This window comes from Lepidothrix coronata, unplaced genomic scaffold (genome assembly GCF_001604755.1).
Source record: "Lepidothrix coronata isolate B3197 unplaced genomic scaffold, Lepidothrix_coronata-1.0 Scaffold24, whole genome shotgun sequence".
Taxonomy (NCBI): domain Eukaryota; kingdom Metazoa; phylum Chordata; class Aves; order Passeriformes; family Pipridae; genus Lepidothrix; species Lepidothrix coronata.
In genome coordinates this window covers 5,362,388-5,387,399 of record NW_016690204.1, presented here as the reverse complement: position 1 = coordinate 5,387,399, position 25,012 = coordinate 5,362,388, and the positions used below count along the sequence as shown (strand labels likewise).

Here is a 25,012-nt window from a genome sequence, read left to right as displayed (position 1 = left end):
ATAATAAGCTTGGTTTTGAATGAGTTTCAAGTGTTTCTTCTGTATTTATAGGTCATGGTCCTGTCATGCACAAGCAGTTCTCAAGATAATAAACTACAAGGATGATGAAAAATCATTCAGTCGTCGTATTAGTCACTTGTTCTTTCATAAGGAGAATGACTGGGGCTTTTCCAACTTCATGGCCTGGAGTGTAAGTAATTGGACATGTACTAATCTATTGCTAGATAGGAGCAGTTTTGTACTTGTACTCCTGCATACTGAGATGCCAATTAAAAAAGGGTGTTTTTTCTAAGGCTGATATTTTTTCTGTCACTGCTGTGGATTGCTTTTCAATTTCTTAAAAATTCCTGTACTAAATTTTTGTAGAGTGCTTTTACTTATGTTGTAATTTAAATACTCCCTCATTGTTTTCTGCATATCTGTGTTTGTTTCCACCATGTGATAGTCAGTGGCATTCTGAAGCAACATAAATTTGTTTGCATTTCCACGTGTTCTCTGTGTATGTGTATGGATATTTAATGCCCTAGTAATACTACTAGGGTTTATCTTGAATTGTGACAGCTTTTTAAGCATTTGCAAAGGTTCTGGAGTATTATCCAGAAGAAGCAGAACATTTGATTGCCAACTCTTGTACCATTGAAAACTGAAAAACTACTGCAAAATCTTAAAAGGAGGGAAAAAGTTTCCTGTATTGAGACACTAAAAAAGGATTAAAATATATTAAGCTGAAAAACAGCTACTTTGATGTTTTTTTCAGTTTTTCTTCTTTAATTTATTATTACCGATAGCTCAGTCTTAGAAACTAGAAAGTGATTTTTAACTGGATGCTTCACTACAGTCATGTTGCAAGCTGCACTTTTCACATTCCTGTGTCATTCCTGTTTTACAGGAAGTTACTGATCCTGAAAAAGGCTTTATAGAAGAGGACAAAGTTACTTTTGAAGTCTATGTTCAAGCAGATGCTCCACATGGAGTGGCGTAAGTATCTTTAATTAAAAACAAATAAGTAAAATTCTTAATTCTAATATTTTTATGTTACTTGAGATTGTTCAAGTATTTTGTGTTACTGCCATTGGCAGCTCTCATCAGCCATTCTCACTTTGTCACTTCTAATTGATGAATTCACACAGCAATATTTTTGTAGTCACATGGAGATTTTTGTATAGCTTAAATTTGTTTGTGTGAGTCAGCATAATGTTATGGAACCTCACCTTCCATCCAGAGTCGATTTCTGGTTTAACACCTCTGCTGTTCTGGCCTCAGCATTTGTGATCTTGGAGCTGATGCAGTGAAGTGGCTTTGCTGTCCAACTTGCCTTGGTTTACAGTTGCTGTAAAACTTCTCCATCTGAGTTGTTCTACTTCATGGCACTTGTGATCAAAGTGGTTGTACTGAAGTGGAGACTTGCCCTTAAAAGTACAGCTCTGGGTTACAGTACACTTGCATAGTACATAGTTTTTCTTCCATATAGGACATATTTAAAAAGAAAAGCTAACAGAATCACAAAGCATTTGATTGCAAAGACTGTTGTGAAGGCAGTAGTGAAGTGTAGTTTATTTGAACCTTCAGTAACAGTGAAGAGTAGCTGAGATCTGCCAGCAGCACTAGTTTAGAACAAATGCCCTCTATTATAGTTAATATAGAACTGTCTTGTTTTTAACCACCAACTGTTTCCCAGGTGGGATTCAAAGAAGCACACAGGATATGTTGGCTTAAAGAACCAGGGAGCAACTTGTTACATGAACAGTTTGTTACAGACTTTATTTTTCACAAATCAACTACGAAAGGTAAGTAACCTGTGAAAGAACATGAGTTTGCTAATTGAAATAGCCAATGTTATAAGTGTTTTAGAACAGAGCAGTGTGTTCCTTTATCCTCTTAGAAGAGTTGGACTTACATGGTGATGCACATCTTGCTGGAGGCTGAGTAGTTTGTGGAACATAAGCTTTTGTCTTCTGCTGAAGACCTGAGCTCAGGGGGTGTTTCTTTGACTGCATTGCATGTTAATGTTGGTAGGAATTGCCGGGGGGAGGCAAAGGGGATGACTACATCTTGCAGATGAAAGTTGGAAGTAATTTCCATTTTTTGAAAGAGTTAAAATAGGGAAGTCAGTTATGGCTTCTGAGCCCATAAACAAAGTAAAAAGATGCACATGCACGACGTTTGTTCTGTCTTGTAATTTATATTATGCAGCTGAATTTTCTCTTATCATGGTTAGCTCTTTGTAGTGATGGGAAGCGTTGTAGTTTCAGTAGTTTAAACAGCTTAATTTTATGTTTGCTGTATTGATATTTTTTATTTACTGTAGATAGCATTTCTTTGCAAGAAAGAACTTCTTTAAATATTGTTGTAATAAATATCCAAACCGAGGATAAAATATGCTAGATAATATGTCACTTTAAAACAGGGCAATACCCTTAATGGGATTAAAAACAGAAGTGATGACTTGATATTGGAGATGGTTATCTAGACGAGGGGATATACTTGGTAAAAAAAGTAACTCAGCACTATTTAGTTTAGTGGAATGTCCTATTGATCCTAATTCATTGTCTACCCATTTCTGCATTTACTGTATGTCTCTTAGTGAAAATGAACTGTTCTGCTTAGGCTTTCTCTTATGTAGAGTAGTTGTTACCTTTCAATTAAACTTCCTTTTCCCTTTTTAATGTACTTGTTTTCCATTGTCTTCAGTTTCCCACCATCTTATTACTTATATCGCTGTGGCCTGTAAGTGTCCCAGTTGGCATTTCTTTTTTTCTCTTTTGCAATGTGCTCTTTGCTTTGAAAAAGCACATCAAACTCCATTAGACTGTAACTGAGATCTTACCAACGCCATGGACAAGAAATAAATACCTGACTTGTTTTACATGATGCACCTGTTTCTTTTTTGCAGGAGGTGTAATTCACTCGTTCAGCTTTTCATTCATTATAATTCCTGTTCTTTTTGCTCAGCTCATAACTCATACTGTTTGTGCATTTTATGTTTTTGGACAACTTCACTTTGCTCTTCAGAGAAAAAAGTATTTTTGTAATGACTCAATCCAATTGAGCAGTTTGTTTCAAGACTCTCTTGTAGTCAGTAAATCAATATGAAGTGATCTTGTTCTGTGAAGAAGAAATGCTTTTTGTGATAGAGATTTGTTTCAACTGAACTAATCTTTTCGAGCATTCACCTGCACTTCTCCCCCAGCCCCAAAATAAATAGCAGCTTTTAGGAGGTGTTAATATCTGGATAGTAGCCATATGAGAAAACTTGATTTACTAGCTGGTAGCTGCAGCTTCCTTTGTGGAAATGGTCCTGAACATCAGCTGGAATGCCACTGGTACAGGTCAGGAAGAATCAGTAGTTGTCTTGTCTGAAAAAAGTACTTTTCACAACACTTTGGTTTTCACTTTGAGCAAACTCGTTCCTCTAAAAACCGAGTAAAATAAAACATGTAGCATCCTCAGTTTGCTTCTCACCATATCCATAATTTCTGTGAATCCTTCTTACTCAGAAGAGATAAGGATTTCTATTGCTGTTATTTAGAGCTTTGTTCCCAGAGAAGCTGCTGTCAGGAGCAGAACTGGGGAAGCAAAGAACAATAGCAAAGGCAAACAGGTACCTATGGAAAAGCAGACCCTGGGGAAGTGTGGGGGAGGATTGATGGAGAGGTCCTTTCTTCTTTGCTCTGCCTCCAGACAACAGATGGGAGGTTCTTGGGTATTTGAAGTGAGACCTCCCTTTTAAGCTACCAAGCAGCTTCAGAGGTAGAGAATAAAGCCAAGGAACTCTCTCTTCTGAGCATATCTTTGTCTGTGACCGATAAATATGTGCTTAACTGTAGTCCAGGTAGGCAAGGAGCAGTAGTAACTCCCCAGATGGGTGCAGGTTTGATCTTGAGTTGTCCCAGAACTGTCATCAGTGCCTCCAGCCCATCAGTACTTGTGGCTGCTTCCAGTCCATTTTGAAACTTTTTGCTGGTTCCCCTGAAAAATTCCCTACAATTCATGAGAACATTGCAGGATGTTCATATAACTACACTAAAATGATAAATCTTGGTCCAGTGCATTTCTCCCTGATCTGGCTCTCCTCAAGTTATTATATTTCACCTAACCTTGGAATTTCATGCACAGTATTTTCTTCCCTTCCTCAAGGAATTCTTGGCTTTAAGCAATGTGTTCAAGGTTATCTGTAGCATCCTTTCACTATGTAAATATCTAAAATTTTTCTCATATCTGTCTGTTGCTTATAGTCCCTGCCTATGCATGTCCCTATTCCTCTTTTGTGTTCATTTCCTGAGGGAGCTTCTCAGATGTTAAATAGGAGATTCTGCTTTTTTAAGTGGATCAGAATGCCTCACTTCTTGCTCTTGAGGTCAAGCTTTCAGAATTTCGAAGGATAAGGCATAAAAATAAGGGTTTGTAGAGGATCATATTTGAAAAGAGGCTTGTTTTAGTGTGAAGAAACACTCTAAACTTAGAGAAATGAGCTTCAGTACCAGCTGTATGCACAAACAGGATGGAGAACCAAGAAAAGCTGAGTTAAATGCCTGGTTTGGATTGACACATGTAGAATTTCAGAAGAAATAAAACCAATATTTTTATTCAATGGCAGCTGGAATGTAGGAATTATAAGTAAATTGTGAATGACTATTTTAATATTACTTGAGAGATATAGGAAAGGAATTAATTGTCCAGATGGCATATGAGGAAAACAAACAAGAAAAGAACTAAATGTAAAGGATTTGGTTAATTATCAAGGTATTCTGAATTTCAGTTTATGCATTTTTGATGGAAGAGTCAAACACAGGTTTAACTTTTAGCCTACTGTAGGTTTAGCATTTTAATATTTATTTATTTATTTATTTAAAACATATCAGCGCTGATTGTATTTATATTTTTCATTACTCGATTTTTGTACCTTGTTTCTATTTGTTTAAACAGAGCATGTAATATATATTTAGTTTTTAAAAAGCATTTGTAAGATGTTTAAAAAGTTAATAGGGGTTGATTATAGAGATTTGAAATATTTAAGATGGTCATTCAAACTTCTGCTTCTACCTTTAGCCAGTGACACCCACTCATAAAAGGGTTCATAAACTGGGGGCAGGGAGGGGTTTTAAGTTAACTCTGTGAGATGCTGACTTGTTTTGATGTTCGTATTTCAAAGCAAGAAATTAGTTTTACTTGTAAAATCAAAGGTGTAATTCTAGCTATTCATATTTGGAGTTTGCCCAGATCACCGTGTTGAACTGTAACTCTGCATTTGGATGATAAAAATATAGCAACTGAAAATTACTTGCTTGTTTAGCTTCTTAGAATTGTTCTGCAATTCAGTGTTCTGACCTTAGGAAGGAAATTTTCATAATCAGCATGGTCCAGCCTTCCAGTAGGATGTGTGGAGAGGTTGTGGGATCTCCATTGCTGGAGATGCTCAGAATTCAGCTGGATCTGATCCTGAGCAACTCGACCCAGCTTTGAACTTGGCACCTCTATGGGCAGGAGCAGAGTTCAGAACCCGCAGAGTTCTCCTCCAGAGTGGATCACTATAAACTCTTAAAGCAGTCTTAACTCATTAGAAAAGTTTAAGGATTATTGAGTTTTGAGAGTTAAAACCCATTGCTGGTTATAAAATTGAAGATGCAGTTTTCTTCAATTTATAGAAGCAGGATAAGTTGGAGGTGCTGCACCCCTCTGGCATCCAGGCTAAGGCACAAACACAGGGAGAGCCACTGACATCCAGTTCAGCACTTCACTCACGGAAAGGGATCATTCCCTTTTGTTTCACAAGGAAAAGTTCAGGTGGCAGTTTTTCTGTGTTTTAACAGGTTATTTTCTCATATGCTACTTAATATTGGAGTCCTTTTAGTTTCATCTGTTGTTACCTAATCTCCTTCCAGGGTTGTCTGTTTTCTTTTTATGCCTATCCTTCTTAAATGAAATCTCCCTGTAAATACCTTTTGTTTGCCCTTCTTTTTCCCTACATATATTGATGTACACTTTTAAAAAAGTAAATCTCATTTCAGTGCCTATTGAACTCTCCTAATCCTTGTTTGGTCTGTTTGTGTAATTTCTTTGTTCTCAATCCTTCCCAGATCATTATAATCAGTGAATTGAACTGTTAAGCTGTTTATTTGCTGGACAGTGATAAATGACATTAAGTAGGAACGAATGAATGTATCAGGGAATCTCAAAGCTTCCTCTAACATCTTTCCCCATGTGGACCATTTCTGTTTTCATTCACTTGTTGCCCTTTATGGTTTCATGTGGTTGCTTTTTCACAAAACAAGTTATTTTCAAAAGCCTGTAGTATTGACCAGTATATCTGTTCCTACTGTGATGATTGCATGGATAAACCAGGCGTGATAACTTGTTTGAAGGTGTTAAATGCTTTAGTGCATTTACTGTTCTAGGGTGGAATAAGGGAACTATTTAGATAAAATAACCATGAATGGAATCTGTTGTTCACATCTTTCTAACCACTGTGCTCTAAAAAGAGTCATTCCAGACAATTAACGTTTTTACACTACAGCACAAGATTTTTTTCAGACTGTTTTGAAGTGATGATTAAATTGAGTTCTGTGAAGGAAGTCACTGAAGAGGAAAGAATGCATTAAACAATATGAGCAATAAACTTTTCCTTAGATACTAATTGAACTAAATGCTTTTTCAGGCTGTGTACATGATGCCCACAGAAGGAGATGATTCATCCAAAAGTGTTCCTTTAGCATTGCAAAGAGTGTTTTATGAGCTGCAACATAGTGACAAACCAGTTGGAACTAAAAAGTTAACAAAATCGTTTGGGTAAGTTTCAGAAATTGTGGCTATTTATTGGATTTTTACAGGCTTTATAAAGCTTTTCTTTAAAAAGGCTCTACTTAAATTGGGTTATTTTTAGAGAGGCACAGAGAAGTCTTAATATAACAGTGTTAATCATTAACTTTTCATAGTTTACTTGCATAGGTTTTTATTTATAGTCAGTACTAAAGACAACTGATCCAAAAGTCAGATTTTTTGGAAAGGGGAATGGTACACAAACACAGCTGTTAGTAGCAGGGTTATCCTTTACCTGTTATCTGAAAATTATGTGATGCATTTGGCTTAGGTAAAATTCAGAGCAAAATAGTTATTGAAATATTGCAGTTGCTGTATTCTTAATGTCTTTAAAAAAATTAATTCTGTTTTAAATGTAGGGAATAGCAGTAATGTTCATTTCCATGTGAGTTCCGCACTGAGGGCTGCTGTAACATGATTTAGAACCGTGTAATGCTGTGTTCTGTTTGGTGATTCAAAGCTTAACAGGAGTATCAGCTGCATGAAGTAAAGGTGTTGGAGCACACAGAGAGTAATTATTTGCATTTCCTCATTCTAGCACCCTCTTTTCCCCCAGAGAACATCCACAAAAGGGCTTGCTTCTTATTTTCTTTTTTGCTCAGTATCCACTTGACTGCCTGGTATTTTTTTCCAGTCTGGTCGTATTTCTTGTGAGATGGTGTTAGAGGGTGTAATTGTAAATCTGGAGTATCTAGACATAGGATTATACAATGCAGCTACATTAAGGGTGGGTTTTTTGTGTGTTTTACAAGTGTGATGTTTTAGTTGAGCACAAGTTAGGACAGAAAGATTATGATTAGCATAACCTTTACAAGCCTTCTCTTTGCATGTTCTGTAAGCGTGGAGTAGGATTTGATTAAAATCTATTCTAAAATACTGTATTGTACATTACTTTATTTCACTGTATCAGTAGACTAGTCCTGTAGTAATATTGACAAGCACTTTTTTATTTAAAAGCACATGAGGAAGTTTGTATCCACACAGCTGCCCGAGTGTTCATCCTGCATCTGCTGCTAACCCTTGTAGTGGTGCTTTGTCCTAATAAAACCCATGTCTTTGCAAGCTCTACTTTTCACCTTTTGGGGGAAGTTTAAAATGAAATCAGTAGCCTCAGTGTTTTGTGTTTATCTGGCCATACTCTCTTCCTGCTAGCACACTGTATATTGAGTTTATCAGTGCTCCTGCTGTCCTGTTACATGGAAAGGACTTGGTGAAAGTGTAAATATTTCATCTTGAATTAAGATCCCAGCTTTGTTATCTTTAGTAGCATGAAGAGACACCTTTCCCGAGGGTGTTTCAGGTGCTTAATTTTGTATCTGAGAACAAGGTTTTAAAAATGTGTTCATGCCTGCTTTCATTTTTTGGGAAGGAATTTTTGAATGTGTTTTAAGATCTGGGTTTCCCCCTTCCCTCACCGTGGAATCAGGGAGGGGTGTCTGACCTTGTGAGCCCTACCTAGGTGCTGTTTAGAGTATTACTTTTTAGTGGGTGTTGTGAGTTTCTAACTGATTTTGGCTTCTTTCAGTAGAAACTGATGGCATGTCTGAAGGAGCCCTTTTAATCCTAATTTTAGTGTGTGACCTTCTTTTTGTTTTGTCCTTTAAACTGGTTAGTGTTTCAAGCCTAGGGAGTCAGGGCATTATTTTTCATTTTTAATTATCTAACAGGTCACTTCATTCAGCTTTTTAAAGTGTGGACCCCCACACAGTTGTTGGCACAATTTTGAGATGAGTGTGCTGCCTGCCGTGTGACAGTGGGGGTGAGTCACAGAGAGGAGAGTGGGAGGGAAGATAAAGTCAGTGGTGCTCCTGATCACCCCTGGGCTGGGGTGGAACATCAGGGTGAAGCTGGAGCCTTCAGTCAGCAGGGCTTATTTCATATGGTTGGGAGTGGGGACTGCTGCAAGAAGCGTTGTCAGAGACTTAGAAAGCGTTCTTGAGTTGAAGAGGTCACGGGAGAAAGTATTTCATGCTGGAACTAGAAACATTTCATGTTTCTTGTTTCGTTGAAGGCAGTAGTTCTGAGTCCCTTTGTTGCACTGTGCCCCTTGGCTCTGAGGCATTTAGAGACTGCTGCTCTCACCCCTGCTTTCACACGGGTGTGTTTGCACATGGGCAGTTCAGAAAGCTGAAGGCCTCCTTGGAGTTACTGTGTGCCCAGGATTAACTGTTTAGATGAGCACAAAGGAGCCAGTCTTTCCTGTAAATCCATTTGCTTCCTTTCATGTGCTGAAATAATCCCAGAACGCTACTTGACTGCACCTGAAGGGCCCTCAGAAGAGAGGCAGCTAGAAACACGCTCTGCAAGCTATTCCGACAGCATTGAATTTGCTCCCAGGGTTTTTCTTCAAGAGTTTTTTTTGGCATGAACTGAGGCCAGGTTGTAGACTGGGTGAATTCCCCTGCCTCTCCAGCTGGCTCTGTCTGCCCTCCCTGTCCCCAGTGCCACAGAGGAGAAGGCAGGTGGGCGCAGAACGGCTGCCAGAACGTCTCACAAGTTCACTGCCCCTTCCTCCTGCCGAGGAAGTCCCACAGAACCAAAGATCCTGGGCTTCAGCCAGTACCAAGTCTCAGTCTTTACATCCTGCTATGTGTTACATTCTTGATCTGCAGAGAAATCACAAAAATGTCTTTTGAGCTGTATAGTTTTCTTCCCAATTAGTAATGTTGTATTTATTTGCCTTACAAAGGTGGGAAACTTTAGACAGCTTCATGCAACATGATGTCCAGGAATTATGTCGAGTGGTATGTTGATACTATTTCTTGCTGATCTGTGATGCATACTGTTGTGTCTTGATACTGTGCATGTATAATAAAATTTACTAACAATCTGAGTAATGGTGGCCTTAATTAATTTAAATTAGGTTTCGAAGGAAGAGGTTTTGCCTTGGTTTATTTCTCTTTAAGAATGGGATTGCTTATGGCCTTTTCCGGGTGAGGAATTTGTAAAGAATAGGAAAGCATGAAAGTAACTGGAACATGTGCTAGTGGTGCTTTTATAGCCATGGAGAGAAATGCAGTTCTGAAGCCACAAATACATTGTTACATCTGTGGGGTTTTCCAGACTCAAAGGAATGTAGCTGGGGTAGTCCTCAGTGGAGTTTTTAGGGGGAAAAGGAGGATTTAAAAGACTAGAAAGGAGATGCCAGTACAGACTAACATTTCATTTTTATATAAGTGATGTAGAGTCTATTCAGTGAAGTAGTCATCTGTATGTGATAAATAAATAAAAAAACTGCAAGATCATCTTATGTAAAAACTAATTTTTCTTTCAGCTGCTTGATAATGTGGAAAATAAAATGAAAGGCACGTGTGTAGAAGGCACTATTCCTAAATTGTTCAGAGGGAAGATGGTGGTATGTATTTAATACTTCTTAAAAAGATAATTACATTTACTCTGTTACTTGTATACATTGAAATTCTTTGGTGTTTTGGTTTTGTTTACAGTCTTATATCCAATGCAAGCACGTAGACTATCGATCTGAACGAATAGAAGATTATTATGACATCCAGCTAAGTATAAAGGGAAAGAAAAATAGTAAGTGATACACTGTGGTATGCACCAATTAAATACTTCAACATGTTGGACTTCAGTGCCTTATGATTTCAGATGGTTTTGTTGGTGCACAGCAATTTGAAAATCCTTGCTTTAAGACATGTCATTGAAAATATTTTCTGCAGAAAATGTTTTTGCCTGCGTTACCTTTTTTTTTTTTACCTTATCCCATTTCCCTTCCCTGCTCCTTCCTCCCTAATTCTCTCACTGATATCTTTTCAAAAAAGTCCATGAACTTCAGGAGTTTTCCTGATGTCGTAAAACTGCATACTGTGCCATGGTGACAACAGTGGTGTTGTCACAGTGGGTAATAATTTATATATAAAGATGAACTTGGAAATAGATTCTTATTTAGACCTGACCACAGTAATAAGCAAATAAAAAGAATGAACTCATGAGAACAGCATGACAGTGGTCCCTTATCATCTCTTTACTGAGTGCTTGGAGTACAAGACATGAAAAGGGATGTGTAAGAGTCCAGCAAACAGAGTCATCTTGCTTGCTGCTCAGCAGCTGCAAAGTGAGGAGTTTTGGCACGCAGTTGTAACTCTGATTTTAAAATCTATTGATACCCTCATGTATGCTCCTACAATTTGGTACATTTCTGGACACTCTTAAGCAATATAAAACTTTTAAAAGACAGAAATATTCAAACACAAACTCTCATGTCCTAATATGTTTTTTGATAATACATTGCAGGCTGGAGTAAACTTACTTTTTTCCTCCTCCTTCTGTGCAATTCCCCGATCTTTTTTCATTTAGTTTTTGAGTCCTTCATTGACTACGTTGCAGTGGAACAGTTGGATGGTGATAACAAATATGATGCAGGAGAACATGGCTTGCAGGTATTTTTTTATCTGCTTTTAAATGTTATTTCTTTATCCTTGATAAAATAGCAAAGGAAAATAACTAGCAAAACAATGTTGCAAAACCCATTTTAGATTGTATCAACTGATTTTGGTGATGTTTCTTCTTAGACAAGCTTTGCATAGCTCTTCTTAGTTTTTGTTATGTTTCTGAAAATGGAGCACAGATTTTATAGCAATCTAATTAGCAGTGAGTTTTATAGGTCCAAGTCGTTCATTTACTGGAATGTTTCACTTTTCTACCAATCTCAAGACTGAAAAGTTCTTCCTCTGAGTAGCCTGTTCTTCATGTGTCAAGTAAAAAAGCATCATAGCTCCAGAAGTAACTTTAGAGACTTGATATTTGTATCATCAGGAAGAACACCAAATGAACCCTGGAATGTTAAACATTTATGTGTATGCACATGTTTCCGAGCTTTTCAGTTGCACTTTGCTGCACCCAGTGGAGGAAGCTGAAGTTTCTTTATAATTAATGTTGTTTTACTCAAGCTTATTTCTGCAGCTTTGATACACCAGATTTTGTCAGTAATGTTTTATATATTCTTTTGCTGTTCTTGGGAAAGTACAGCACAGTAGCCAATACTTGTTGGCAGGATACAATGAACATGAAATTCTTAATTGATCAAAAATGAGGGTTTGCCTCCATATTCTCTTTTTAATTGTATTTATACACGTGACTTGCTCTTAATGCTGTGAGATGTCCAAGTGTGCTTGTATGAATGGCCTAAATTTAAATTAACTGAGTTCTTGTGTTCCTGTAGTAGCTCATGAGAAGGCTGGTGTAGCATTGGGGTAGTTTACTTGCACCCAAGTTTTGAACCATTCTTTGGTGCTGGTGCCCATTGTGTCATTAAGCCTTATGAAAATCCATAGGAAGAGTGTCTGCAGCAAAAAAGTATTTTGAGTTGCTAAAAATCTTCCAATTTCAACCCTCTATTTCCTTTAAAATGTCTAGGAGGCAGAGAAAGGTGTCAAGTTCCTAACATTGCCCCCAGTATTACACCTACAGCTCATGAGGTTTATGTATGATCCTCAGACTGACCAAAACATCAAGATAAATGATAGGTAAGTTGGTTGGTTGGTTTAGTTTGTGGGTTTTTTGGGTTGGTTGGTAATTTTTTTAATTCTAGAATTTGGACCTGTGAATGTATTTTACCAGAAATAATTTGCCAGAATCCTGTTTGTGTGTGGATAGGCTGCCACAAGAGTAAGTAGGATGAAACAGGAGTTATCTGCTTTCCCTCCATCTGTTCCCATAGATGGAGGGAGAGCCATTTGCCCCCTCACTGCAAATAGAGGCTGATAATTTCTAAAGGACATACATTGCTGGTTGTAAACTAAATCTGTATTGCAAGGGTTTCAGCCTCACCAAGGTGAGACTGCAGCAACTGTAAGGCATTTCAAAATAATATTCCAGTCCAGTGGTAGCTGTGCTAGGAAAGGTGTATTTGTCAGAAAATAGCATATTTTAAAGCTTTTATCTTGACACAGTGAATCCAAACCAGCCTTATTTCAGTTAAAATGCTCTTACCCTTGTTACTGAGGGCATACTTTTCCAGAGGTGCTTGCAAAGATTATTTTTATTCCATATTAAAACAGTATAAATTCTGCCACTGTATGCAGTATGTCCTGGAGAGAAATAGCATTGTAACAGTAATGTGTTCAATTTTTGCAACTTGCTTTAGGAGTACATACAATGCTCCATAGTAGTGCTTAATAATCTGTGTCTGTCTTAACTACAAATACAATTCCCTTAATTCTTTTCAAAACTAGGTTTGAATTTCCCGAACAGTTGCCACTAGATGAATTTTTGCAAAAAACAGATCCTAAAGATCCTGCAAATTACATCCTCCACGCAGTCCTGGTCCACAGTGGAGATAACCATGGTGGACATTATGTTGTTTACTTAAATCCAAAGGGCGATGGCAAAGTGAGTATTGAAAAGCACCTTAAACACAAGTGTGTGTGTGTTGCAAATGTGTACATGGAGTTTTCATAAGGGGCAAAACTGCTGGAATTTTTGCACCCTAAAAGAAAAGGCTGCTGACACACTTCACTTCTAGCAAAAGACATCTGACTAAGGGAATCCCTTTATCAATGTGTGTATGTGTTGAAGTTCTACTTCAAACTGATTTTATCCAGCAATTTTTTTTTTTTAGGCTGACTTTGCTGAAGCAAATATGAACATTTCAAGTGTTTCTGTGACTCAGAAGTTCAGCATGTTTGCATGTCCCACTGTTACAGGTTTAGGTGACTTGATTGGATCAGACATTTATAGGTCAAGTGCCTCTTCCCTTGAGTTGACTGGTTTTGTGTATACCTGACTATTCACAGTAAAAGTAGAAGTCAGATTTTACTGTCAATTTGTTGCTGTTTGTCGTTTGTTCTTAATTGACTTTATTGTTTGAATTTAAAATTTGATGTAAATTTCTCTAAATATACAAATAATTACCAGATGTCTTGTGCATCTCTGCTTTTTATTTTATTCTAACACAAATAAAGTCAATTTTCTGTTTCATACAGAAATACTTGATATTTGAATAACAGTCTGAAGAAAAGCTTCTGATATTCAGTGTAAAATGTTCAAATACTTCAGCAAAGGTTTGGTATTTTTGGAATTCCTTTTGCTGAGCACAAGTAGCAGGTAGCACAAATTACACTGAACTAGATCTTTTTTTAAAAGTCACGCTGCTTGAAGAGTAATTTCAGTTACTTCAAAGAGCTGGAAGCCGTGCCAGAAATAGGATTAATTTATCATTCAAGAACACGATTTTATGTGTAAAATTATATTTATGTAAAATTTTCTCTCTAGTGGTGTAAATTTGACGATGATGTCGTATCGAGATGCACGAAGGAGGAAGCGATTGAACACAACTACGGGGGTCACGACGACGACCTGTCGGTGCGGCACTGCACCAACGCCTACATGCTGGTCTACATCAGGGAGTCCAAACTCAGTAGGTGTCCTCTTGTCTGTGCTCAGAGGTGCATTTAGGGCTATAATTTACCTCTGAAAATTCCCATGGGATCAGCCAGCCTTCCTCTCACATTTGGAAAGTGTGTTCTAATCTAGCACAGTAAGGCAGGACTTGGGCGTCTGCAAAGTGCTTCAGACGTTGGGTTTTTTTACAGGTTGGAAAACTTACTGACCTAACTTCAGTAATGGAACCTGAATCGAATTGGTTATAAATATGTAGATATGTGTATGCTAAAAAGTGGAGCAGTAGTAAATATTTTTTTAATTCTGAATGTTTAATTCAGAAGCCTGTGATACATATTTCATGGAAGTAGTGCGTTTTGGCTTGGGATAGAAAAGGCTGCTTTTGCCAAAGTATGATGATTTCAAGCCATGTTTCTAATTACACGATGAAGAAAGCTGGTTTTTTACTTCAAGTCAGAGAAGAGTTGAATGTGCATGAAAAAAAGTGCTGTTTGATGTAAATCTTGAAATGACATAATAAAATCTGCTTTGTAGGTGAAGTTTTGCAGCCTGTCACCGACCATGATATTCCTCAACAACTTGTAGAAAGGCTACAAGAGGAGAAAAGGATAGAAGCTCAGAAGAGGAAGGAGAGGCAGGAAGCTCACCTCTATATGCAAGTACAGGTCAGCTTTTGAAACAGATTAAGTTGCAACTGCCTTATCATGAAAATTCAGAATGTTGAGCCACCTGAGACAAACCTTGATTTTTCTTTCCTTTTAACTTTTTTTTTTTTTAATTTGTGCTCTGAAGTAGTGTTTGAAGTGAAATTATTATTTTAGTGCTTGTAAGTATATTTACATATGCAGAGAATCCTAATGAATCACACAGTACTGTCTGTTATAGACATTTTTGTTTTCTGTAGGATGTATGTGCTTGTCAGTAAAAATAGGAAGTTCAGGTGAAAGGAAAAGGACCAGGTTATTTCAAATGGCTGCCCTGCCACTGCACTTTTATCTCCTTCAGGAATTATTTTCTAAAATTAGAATGTATCTAGCCATAGGCTGCAAGCCTGGACTTCTGCCAAACTGAGCTCATCAAGTAGAAGCAGAAGGAGAGAGTGCTTATATTTGCAATTATCTTTTTGGAAAAGCCAGATGGACTAGATCGTTATGAATTGCCTTAAGGAACCCCGTTTATGGCTCTTTCCAGAGCCCATCTGGCACAGGAGAATAGAACCCATTTGCCTCCATGTTTCTTTGCATCTTCTTTCTGGTGCTCATAAGTAGAGACACTGGTGAAGTTTGGCTCATTCTGCACTGCATTTGCACTGGAGCTGTTTCCTGTGGGGAGACTGGCAGCGTTTGTGTTTCTGTTAACAAAGAGTGCAGGGGGGCTCTGGGAAATACAGGAGAAGGTTTAGCCAGCCTCCTTGCCTTACACTATAAAATAATTATGTAGCTTTTTTTTTTTTTCCCTTTAAGTGCCAGGATTGTTAGAGCACATGTTTCCAAGACTGGGATCTAAGCACAACTGGTTTTTAATTGCCCGGGATTTGTAAGAATTAGTATATTTTAATTACTCGCGCTGATGTGACTATCAATCACAATTTTTTAATTTAATTATAATCTGTGTGCTTGCAAATTGTCTTCATGCAAACACAGATAGTGTTAGCACTGGGCCACCACCCAGGCAGCCAGTGAGGTTGCATAGCAAAGCATCAGGAGAAGGTATTACATGGTGCAGCTGAGCTAATATGAGTAGTAACCTTTAAATGTCATTTTTCAGATAGTGGCAGAGGATCAGTTCTGTGGTCACCAAGGCAATGATATGTATGATGAAGAAAAAGTGAAATACACTGTTTTCAAAGTATTAAAAAACTCCACACTCACAGAATTTGTTCAAAACCTCTCTCAAACGATGGTAAGTTTTCTGTAGCTGAACACCTGTATGTACTTACTTTATGACATTATGGTTGCTTCATAGCCCTTACCTTCTCCAGCAGTCATAATTTAGACCTTTACACAAAAGATCTGTTTGGGTTTAATAGAAGTATCTTAGCCTTTTTTCCTTGCTTTGTTTTAGTTTCCTGACACGTTTTTTATTTCTTTCAGGGATTTCCCCAGGATCAAATCAGATTATGGCCAATGCAAGCAAGAAGTAATGGAACAAAAAGACCTGCAATGTTGGATAATGAAGCAGATGGCAATAAAACGGTAAATAGTCACTGAGAGAGGACATTTTTTTTCTGTCCATCATTCATGATTTTTAGTTCTCATTAAAAATATCTAAGTTTGGGACATCAGTTTTTTCAGGCTATTAACTTAAAATTAATTTCACTGTATCTGGTAAAGTTTGATACTTAAACAGATTTGAGATTTAGTGGATTAATTTGGATAGGAAGCAGGAATGTGGTTCATGATTTTTCTTCCATGAAAAAAAGGTATGATGATGATGATTTTTAATGTTAGATTTAAAATAGAAATATCTTTTTGAGTCCTCTGTTATTTGAGCAAAAAGTCTGGATTTAATGAAATGTGTTGCTTAAAATATGAAACGCTGTGTCTAAATACCACAGAAAACAGTGATTGGTTTCTGTCCTGTCACTGTTGTGTTACTTCTAACATGAAATAATGTTCTTGCCATAATAAAGGTAGCTGTAGGTACATTTTTAAATGAAAGAGGTTTTATTTTAAATAAAACCAATCATTACTGCTTTGTTTAACTTTTAGTGGGTTTGTATCTGTATTTGTTTCTCTTCATAAACTGCCTTTAACACAACTTTAAAACCCCCAAAACTCTCCCACTCATAGAATGTCATAAACTTCTTGTGTCTGATTAAATGCAGATATCAGTTTGTATTATGTTCTCCAGAGACCTTTTTTTTTTTCTTCTTTCACATCTTTCTACATAGATGATTGAACTCAGTGACAATGAGAATCCTTGGACAATATTTTTGGAAACAGTAGATCCAGAGATGGCTGCTACTGGAGCAACATTACCCAAGTTTGATAAAGATCGTAAGCAGATGGGCTAAACCTCCCCTAAATACAAAATACTTCTATTTTGGGTATATCTCCAAAAACATTGTACACTCCTTTCTTCAAGGGTGTCATTGATGTAACCATCAAACTACTACAGTGCTGAAATTAGTTTTTCTCATGCAGTTTTTCCTTCATTTCTCTTGAAGTGTAAGACAGACTTTGCATGTTTTTACACTCTCACTAAATAAATTTATATATATATATATATATATATATATTTTAAGGGCATCAAATAATTAAATCAAAGACACATACTTATTAGTGTGTAAAGAAAAATATCTAGTTGATCTCCTTCCCCCCTCCCTGCCCCAACCCTTACTTAAAATTAAGTCTTGTTCCTTACTTTGTAGATGATGTGATGTTGTTTCTGAAGATGTATGATCCGAAGACTCGGAGTTTGAATTATTGTGGACATATCTACACCCCTATATCCTGTAAAATACGTGAGTGCTGAAATTCAGATTCTTTGAAATAACCGAAGGCTTTGAAAGACAGTAGGTTGCACGTATTTTTTCTTTTAATAATGTTTCTATCACAGAAACAGATTGTTATTTAACCCAGAACCTGACAGTTTTCTTCCCCACGCTGTGTCAGTGACACTTTCTGCAGGACTGAGCATGTCACTGCTGGTGGTCAGTTAATTGTTGGTTACAGGTTTGCTGTACTCACCAGATGTTGCTGAACATAAACAGTTCTTTCAGACTTGTTGTAAAGCTTTGTGATTTGATATTGCTCTCCAGTTCGGGGGTTTTCCCTTCTGTTTCAAGGATTTGGGGAAATATACTCCTGCAATAGCTTTTAAAATAATTCCTCTGCAGTCTTTCACTATGGCAGCTTGAGCAGCTGCTGAGACTGGATTGGTTGTCAGCCTTGATTTTCATATGGGTCTACTTAAGGAATTCAGCAAATGTCCACTGAGTAAAAATACTTCAGTTTTTCATTTCATTGGCTTGTACATATTTTCTAATTTTTTATTTTAAGATATTAAATTTTTCTCTGGGGAAGGAGCAGTGTTATTTCATCTCTTGAATTTCCGGTGGTTTTTCACATATATTGTTGTTGTTCAAATGAAGTGGAAGGAAACCTTAAAATATGTTTCTGGGTTGGATGTCAACAAGGGAAGCTTTAACCTGGAAGGCTCTTTCTTAGGCATTGTAAAACTATCTCTCCAGGGTAGCAAAATAGGTTCTCTCCTTTCTGTGGTTGATCTCATTAGCAGTTACTGCAACGTGTTTCACATTCCTTCTTTTTTTTTCCAATAGGTGACTTGCTTCCAGTTATGTGTGAGAGAGCAGGATTTCCACAAGAAACTAACCTTATCCTCTATGAGGTTTGCATTGACAGACTTTCTCTAACTTCTTTGTCTTTTACATGCTATGACTAAAGAAAAAGAAGCTTCATTCATTAAAAAAGTGGCTTATGATGATTTATAAACCATCAGCACTGTGACCTGTAGCTTTGAAGTCTATAGTGCTGCAAGAGAGTAGCAGATAGTTAACTTCAAAACAGATTTAGTATTAAACAACTGGAAGTGTGAGGCTTTAAAAACCAAAAAAAATCTCTCCATGAAGACCTACACGAGTAGCTTAGTTGTGCTAAATCTCTGTTGCCATGTAAGAGCAGCTAATGTTGCTGATGTTATTGACCATTGTATTTTCAGTGCCCCCTTTAGGCAGTGAAGCTGAGAAAAAATGCTGCATCTTCTCCTTCCTTCCTAAGTCAGAAGTCTGCAAACAAAATCCTTACTCCACTAGCATGTTTCTGCCCAAATACACAAATAGTAAATCTTCAGAACTGCTGCATTTATTTAGTGCTGAAGATGCAGATCTTGCCAAGGCAAAGTCCTGGCTGGAGTGAGAACAAGGCACTGGGTTTTTATTGGGAAGTTTGTTAGCAGTCCTGCTGCTCTCTCTGGTGGTTCCAGGGCAGCACACACACTGCCATCCTAAAGAGCAAACTGTCAGGTGCTCCTGCTCTGGGCAGGGCAGGGTAACACTTTGATTCCAGTTTGCTTAGACAGGTGCTTTTATCCCACCCTATGAGTATAATTATGTAATATGCATATAGATATTTTATAATACATGCATTTTCATTGTGGCTTTGTTGGGATTCTCTTTTTTTTCTTTTTTTTTTTTGGTACTTATTTTAAAAACAAGTGAATTGGTGCACATAAGTCCTGCACTATTACAGTAACTGAGCATAATCATTGCTCTCCAAGCTTCCTGGAAGGTGAATCAGTAGAAAATTAATTGTGGAAAAATTAATTAAAAAACATTATCAGCATAATGATAAAATAGTTTTGAAAATTAGGACAATTTGAGTGAGATTCCAAAGGTAAAAATGAGCAGCCAGTTTTGTCAATAGCAATTAGATCTATCTGTACTCTAGCTAAGATTACATTTAATTTGTGTGTGTGTGTGTGTGTGTGTATATATATATATACAGACACATATATATACACACACTTTTTTTTTAGTTAAAAGGAGATACAAGTTACCTTACATGAAGATTTCTGCACTATTGTGACCTTTATTTTTGTCTTTTGTTTCTTCTGTGATCAATAATTTTTGTTCTTTATTGCAGGAAGTTAAACCCAATTTAACAGAAAGGATTCAAGACTATGATGTATCTCTTGATAAAGCTCTGGATGAACTCATGGATGGCGACATCATAGTGTTTCAGAAGTATGTATTTTATGGGGGCAGCTTATCATTGCAATTAAATCACCTGGTTCATTTTGAAAGCAGAATTTCCTTTAACTAAGCATTTTTAACAAGAGCAAAGTATTATGTTCCACCAGTAGATATGCTCTCAGCAGTTCTCATTTGTTTATTCAAAAGGGAAGTGAAAAAATATTGGTAGTACTTTAATTATCACATGCCATATTATTAAGGAAAAGAAGGTTTCATCCTAGTTTAGGAAACTAACAACCTGAAATAGGTCCTAATATGACAGAGAATGGGTCAGGAATGCATTTGATTTGTGCAGCTTTTTAGTGGAGCCACTGCAACTCGGATACCAAAGAGCCTTCCAGCATTTCAGACCTCGGGCTCAGTACCATGCCCACTGTACAAGGCTCTTGGCTTGGAGCTCCTTTCAGCCTAGAACTGAACTAAACTGCTTTCCCTTTCTCCCTTTTTACTGACACTCACAGTTAGTTCCTTACTGGTGTCCTGGTCTGCGGTGAGGAGATGCTCCCAGTTTGCCTGAGCATATCCAACCTGTAGGTGTACTGGTGTTTCAGCTGGAGTTTTCTCTAAGGCAAAAGGGGAACTCCTGCATCTTGTACCCATTAAAGGGATCTTTCATAATCTTGTCAGGGCTATAAATCAGCATTTCTGTGCTCTCACTGCTGATGGTCACACCCAACTGTGTTGCTGTGTTTCTCTCCATGGGCTGACAGTGGGTGGAAGCCAGCTAGTCTATCTTCAGCACTCTTATCCCAGATTATGTGAGATGAATGTATTTCTCATGTCATGCCATGGAACTCGCATTCCCAGTTGACCCAGTTGGTGTTATGCACCCTTGGCTGGCTGCTGACTCCTGGGTAAGTGCACAGCTTGTACCCTGGTGCTATTTCTCTGCTGAGAAGTTGGGGTACCAGTCAGGAGTGACCCAAACCAGCCTCTGTGCCCACTGCTCTGCTTCTGTGGGCCAAGGAATGCTGTTGTACATCCGGCCTCTGTGCAAAGCAATTGATACAGGGGTATGTGGAAAGCTGTGCAGCATCAATACAGACACATAGTGACGTGCCAGGGTGGGAGGGAGGGATGGCTCCTGCTGGAATGGTGCTGTGGAACCACAGGATCCAGGGTATGGCCAGGCTGCCAAGAGGGAGTGCAGCAGGTGAGGGCGATGGGCCTTGCACTGCACAGGGCTCTGGGTCACTGCTGACTGCATTAGTCCTACTGTGTACGAGTGGTGGCTCTCTAAAAAGGTTTCTAAACTTTAGTTCCGTGTCTCTCAGCTGTTGCTGACTTACTGTAGAACATGTTTTTAAAAGCCCAGACTGTTTGTGTGTGTAACAGTGTGATATGTAATGGTGTTATCATCTGTTTGCTCTTGTAGGGATGACCCAGAAAATGATAACAGCGAACTACCAACAGCCAAGGAATACTTCCGAGACCTCTACCATCGTGTGGATGTCATTTTCTGTGATAAAACCATCCCCAATGACCCAGGCTTTGTTGTTACTTTATCCAATAGGATGAATTACTTTCAGGCACGTGCCCTGTTTCTCTGCTTTCGTTTCCTTGTTCTTTTGCAATCCTTCACAAGTGCATTATAAAGGTATTATATTACCTTTATATTCTATACATATATATATATATACACACCTATATATATATACCTATATATTCTAAAGGTATTATATTACCTTTAGAAAAGAGTAGGTCTGTTCTTGTGCACCATTTGCATTGTGGTAATGAAAAATTTGAGGAAGCCATTAAGGCTTGTGAGAGGAAAATGCTCTAAACTCCCCGGTTTTGTTAATAATGAGTTATTTGATAATAGGATTCTTTCTTGGTAGGGCATTCTGCTCTGTCAGGGAAATCATATTCTAATGAATTTATGCATTTGCTTTCGAAGTGACATGTAAAATTTAGCTATTAGAAGGAAAGTACCTTGGGAATCTACTGATACCTATGTTGTGCTTGTAGTATCACCAACAGTATTCATTTTGTAGACCAAACTGTATTGCTTTCTTCACACAATGCAGTGTAATGCTCAGTGACACTAACAGATCAAACCTGTTGTGTTCATAAAGAGTGACATGGGGTGTTGAGATGAGGAAAACTGGACATTGAAACTTTAAAAAAATGAAATAAAGTTGGTCTGATCTATTAAGAGCCTGAGTAGATTTGGCTCCCTACAGTTCTCCTTCAACTGCTTTTGTCAGTGTCAGAATTATCACTTAAAACCAGACAGTTTATTTTCTGTCACCAGAGGCAGAAACTTTGAGCACCTGCATACACAGGGAAAGTCAGAGATGATTTTTGCTATCCTGTTCTCACTGTCTGCCTTTTGGCTAGTTGTCCTCTCTTATTTAATTTCCACTTGAAGTGTAAGGTCTTTATAGTTTGGTAAGGCAAAAATGGACAGAGAATGCCCATGCCTTCTGTGAGGCAGTGCTGTGAAATATGGGAATAATGTGGTGTTATTACTTGAATTCACTCCAAGCAAGCTAACTTCCTTGGAGTGAATTAAAGGAGTGGGAATCTTCAAAGAGCAAGTCTTACTTATTTCCCTAATAATACTATAATTAAAAAAATGAAAACCAAAACAAACTAACAGCAAAAAGCAACCAAACAACAAATTCAACCAAACAAGCAAAAGAGGAATAGAGTTATTGTTGTGGATTTTGTGGCATTTGGGTGACAGTGATGTATTGTAATAAAACAGTTTCCTCATTTTTTTCATAGTATATCTTATTCTGTGTCAACCGTTCAGAAGCTGACAGCACTAATTTATTTAGCCTTGGAGAGGTAGACAGTGGGTTTCTCTCAGAATGTCAGTAGCATAATGTTCTTGTCTTGGATTGAATTGAGTGTATGATTGTAGAGCAATGTCATAACTGTCTGAAATAATTCAGAACTTACCCCAAATTTGTTTTCAGGTTGCAAAGACAGTCGCTCAAAGACTTAACACGGATCCAATGCTATTACAGTTTTTCAAGTCCCAAGGGTAAGATGAATTCCTTAGTGTTCTGGGTCTAAACTATTCCTTAAAAGATTTAGCCCCAAATATAGGTAGGTAGCAGTTACTTTGTAGCCTTTTCCAGATTGTTAACTAATTCTTTGCCAGTAAGATGTCACCATTCTGGAATGCGCAGCAGTTTGAATATTGCAGTGTCTGGCTCTAGAGCTTCAAAGAGTTGCATGTTTTAGAAGAGTTCCAGTAAGTATCACTGAAAAAAATCATTAATTCAAAGCCTTATGTCATGGGATAAATTACTGAGCTAATGCAAGTGCTGTTTCAGTGAATGCAGACTTCTAGAATGGAGGGGAGCAGAAACAAGTACACATAAAAGCAGTAGTTTTGCTGATCTTACAAGTTGAAATGCAGGAGGTACTTCACTGATTTCCCCCCTCTTCCCTCCCTGCAAACGAGGTTTTATGAAGATGACAACAATTTAGCAAGTTCACAGGTGCTCAGAGGGTTATTTCTGGTTAAAATGGTGTTCTTAGGCACTAGATTTGAGTCTGTGTAAAACTAGCAGAAAACAGTGTATTGGTAGCTATCTGTATGTGCTGCAGGAATAATGCACCCACAAAGCTTACATATTTTTGTATTCATGTAAGTGTAGGTTGCTCTTTAGTTACCTGAGGGTATCTCCCTTCCTCATCAAGGAGACTTGGAATCTGAGTAGCTCTTTGTAGTTTACAGTGCTGTGGTCACTGTGGAATTTGCTGTGTCATGTGGCTCTGCAAATTAGCCTTCCACAATCTAAAACATGTGCTGCCATACCAGTAATTCCAGAGGAATGCAGGTCTGCCACCCTGCAGCACTGAGGGTGAGCTTGTAAACATCCAAGAGAGTTGACACACACAGTGAATGGTTTTTTTGTTCCCACAGCTCAGCTGTGTTTAAAAATCACTAAAGCTCTGTATGTTGTGCTGCTTAGGCTGTGGTAGCAATTATGTGAAACTGGAAGCCAGCAATAAAAGTGTTCTTGGTGCTTCCATTTACTGAGCAGTGATGGATTTTGGAGAGATGGACTGGGAAAACATACTCATGTTTTTCCTCTTTCCTTCTGTAGTTATAGGGATGGCCCTGGTAATCCTCTTAGACATAATTATGAAGGTACTTTAAGAGATCTTCTGCAGTTCTTCAAGCCTAGGCAACCGAAAAAACTCTACTATCAACAGGTAAGAGTCTTTTATTTTTACTGGTGTGAGTTAAAAAAAAATCATTCTGCCCTATTCAAAGTATGCCTAAAGTGTTTTTCTTTTCTTTCTTTAGCTCAAAATGAAAATAACTGATTTTGAAAACAGAAGAAGTTTTAAATGCATATGGCTAAATAGCCAGTTTAGGGAAGAGGTGAGTGAGGCACTTGCTGTTGTTTCTGTGTCAAAACTGGTATGGCTGTGGTTATGGGTCACACACTGTCCCTGAATAACACAAAATTAGAACAAAGTTTTACCTTATGTAAAAAAAACTAACCAAACAACAAGAAAAAATCCACAAAGAAAAAAAAGTTGTGTCTGTTAACAAAAATTTTTGAAGATAACATAGGTGTTATTTTTAGTAATTGTTGTCTTTTACAGGTGAATTTTGGATGAAGTGAAGAATCCAGCGTGTTCTGTGTTTTAATGTGGGATTTTTTCCATTTTCAGATTTTCTAATGATTTTTGTGTTTCAAATTCCCCAGGAAATAACAGTATATCCAGATAAGCATGGGTGTGTGCGGGACCTGTTAGAAGAATGTAAAAAAGTTGTAGAACTCTCTGAAAAAGGTTCAGGGAAATTAAGGTAAAGCTGGAGAATTTTGATTTCTTTTTATGTGATCATGTGGATTTTATGCAGAAAAATATCCATAGAATTTAAAATACTGTAGAAAGTATTATTAACAAATTAACTCTGATACTGTGTTAAAAATAAAAAGCTTCCAGATTCCCACTGTTAAAAAGAGTTCTTATTAACTATGAATATAAATTGTATACAATTATTTATTTTGTGTTTCATAAAGTTATGTCCTTGAGATGCATAAGTTTCATCAATTCCATTTGTTAGCTCACAATTTAATAATTGTTTCCAATTCAAGCATTTCATTCTATTCATTTCTTAGGAGTTACAGGAGTTAAAAGTGA

At 37.5% G+C, this 25,012-nt stretch overlaps 1 protein-coding gene across 2 annotated transcripts in view; it reads left to right on the top strand.

Annotated features, from left to right (window-relative positions):
* The window catches only part of USP7 (ubiquitin specific peptidase 7), a 79,861-nt gene that overhangs the window by 37,926 nt on the left and 16,923 nt on the right, over positions 1 to 25,012 (top strand). For both annotated transcript variants that reach the window (XR_001873847.1, XM_017809021.1), the window contains exons 4-26: positions 52 to 190; positions 890 to 978; positions 1,679 to 1,787; positions 6,656 to 6,786; positions 9,506 to 9,560; positions 10,091 to 10,171; positions 10,263 to 10,353; positions 11,134 to 11,216; positions 12,193 to 12,302; positions 13,011 to 13,167; positions 14,050 to 14,194; positions 14,713 to 14,843; positions 15,946 to 16,080; positions 16,272 to 16,373; positions 17,072 to 17,177; positions 17,552 to 17,644; positions 18,464 to 18,531; positions 19,785 to 19,885; positions 21,270 to 21,423; positions 22,819 to 22,886; positions 23,962 to 24,070; positions 24,165 to 24,242; positions 24,574 to 24,674. Coding sequence is in view for 1 of the 2 variants with exons in the window: in XM_017809021.1 (XP_017664510.1) it covers positions 52 to 190; positions 890 to 978; positions 1,679 to 1,787; positions 6,656 to 6,786; positions 9,506 to 9,560; positions 10,091 to 10,171; positions 10,263 to 10,353; positions 11,134 to 11,216; positions 12,193 to 12,302; positions 13,011 to 13,167; positions 14,050 to 14,194; positions 14,713 to 14,843; positions 15,946 to 16,080; positions 16,272 to 16,373; positions 17,072 to 17,177; positions 17,552 to 17,644; positions 18,464 to 18,531; positions 19,785 to 19,885; positions 21,270 to 21,423; positions 22,819 to 22,886; positions 23,962 to 24,070; positions 24,165 to 24,242; positions 24,574 to 24,674 (2,436 nt within the window). In the remaining variant the exon portion in view is untranslated. The remainder of the gene's footprint in view (positions 1 to 51; positions 191 to 889; positions 979 to 1,678; positions 1,788 to 6,655; positions 6,787 to 9,505; positions 9,561 to 10,090; positions 10,172 to 10,262; positions 10,354 to 11,133; positions 11,217 to 12,192; positions 12,303 to 13,010; positions 13,168 to 14,049; positions 14,195 to 14,712; positions 14,844 to 15,945; positions 16,081 to 16,271; positions 16,374 to 17,071; positions 17,178 to 17,551; positions 17,645 to 18,463; positions 18,532 to 19,784; positions 19,886 to 21,269; positions 21,424 to 22,818; positions 22,887 to 23,961; positions 24,071 to 24,164; positions 24,243 to 24,573; positions 24,675 to 25,012) is intronic.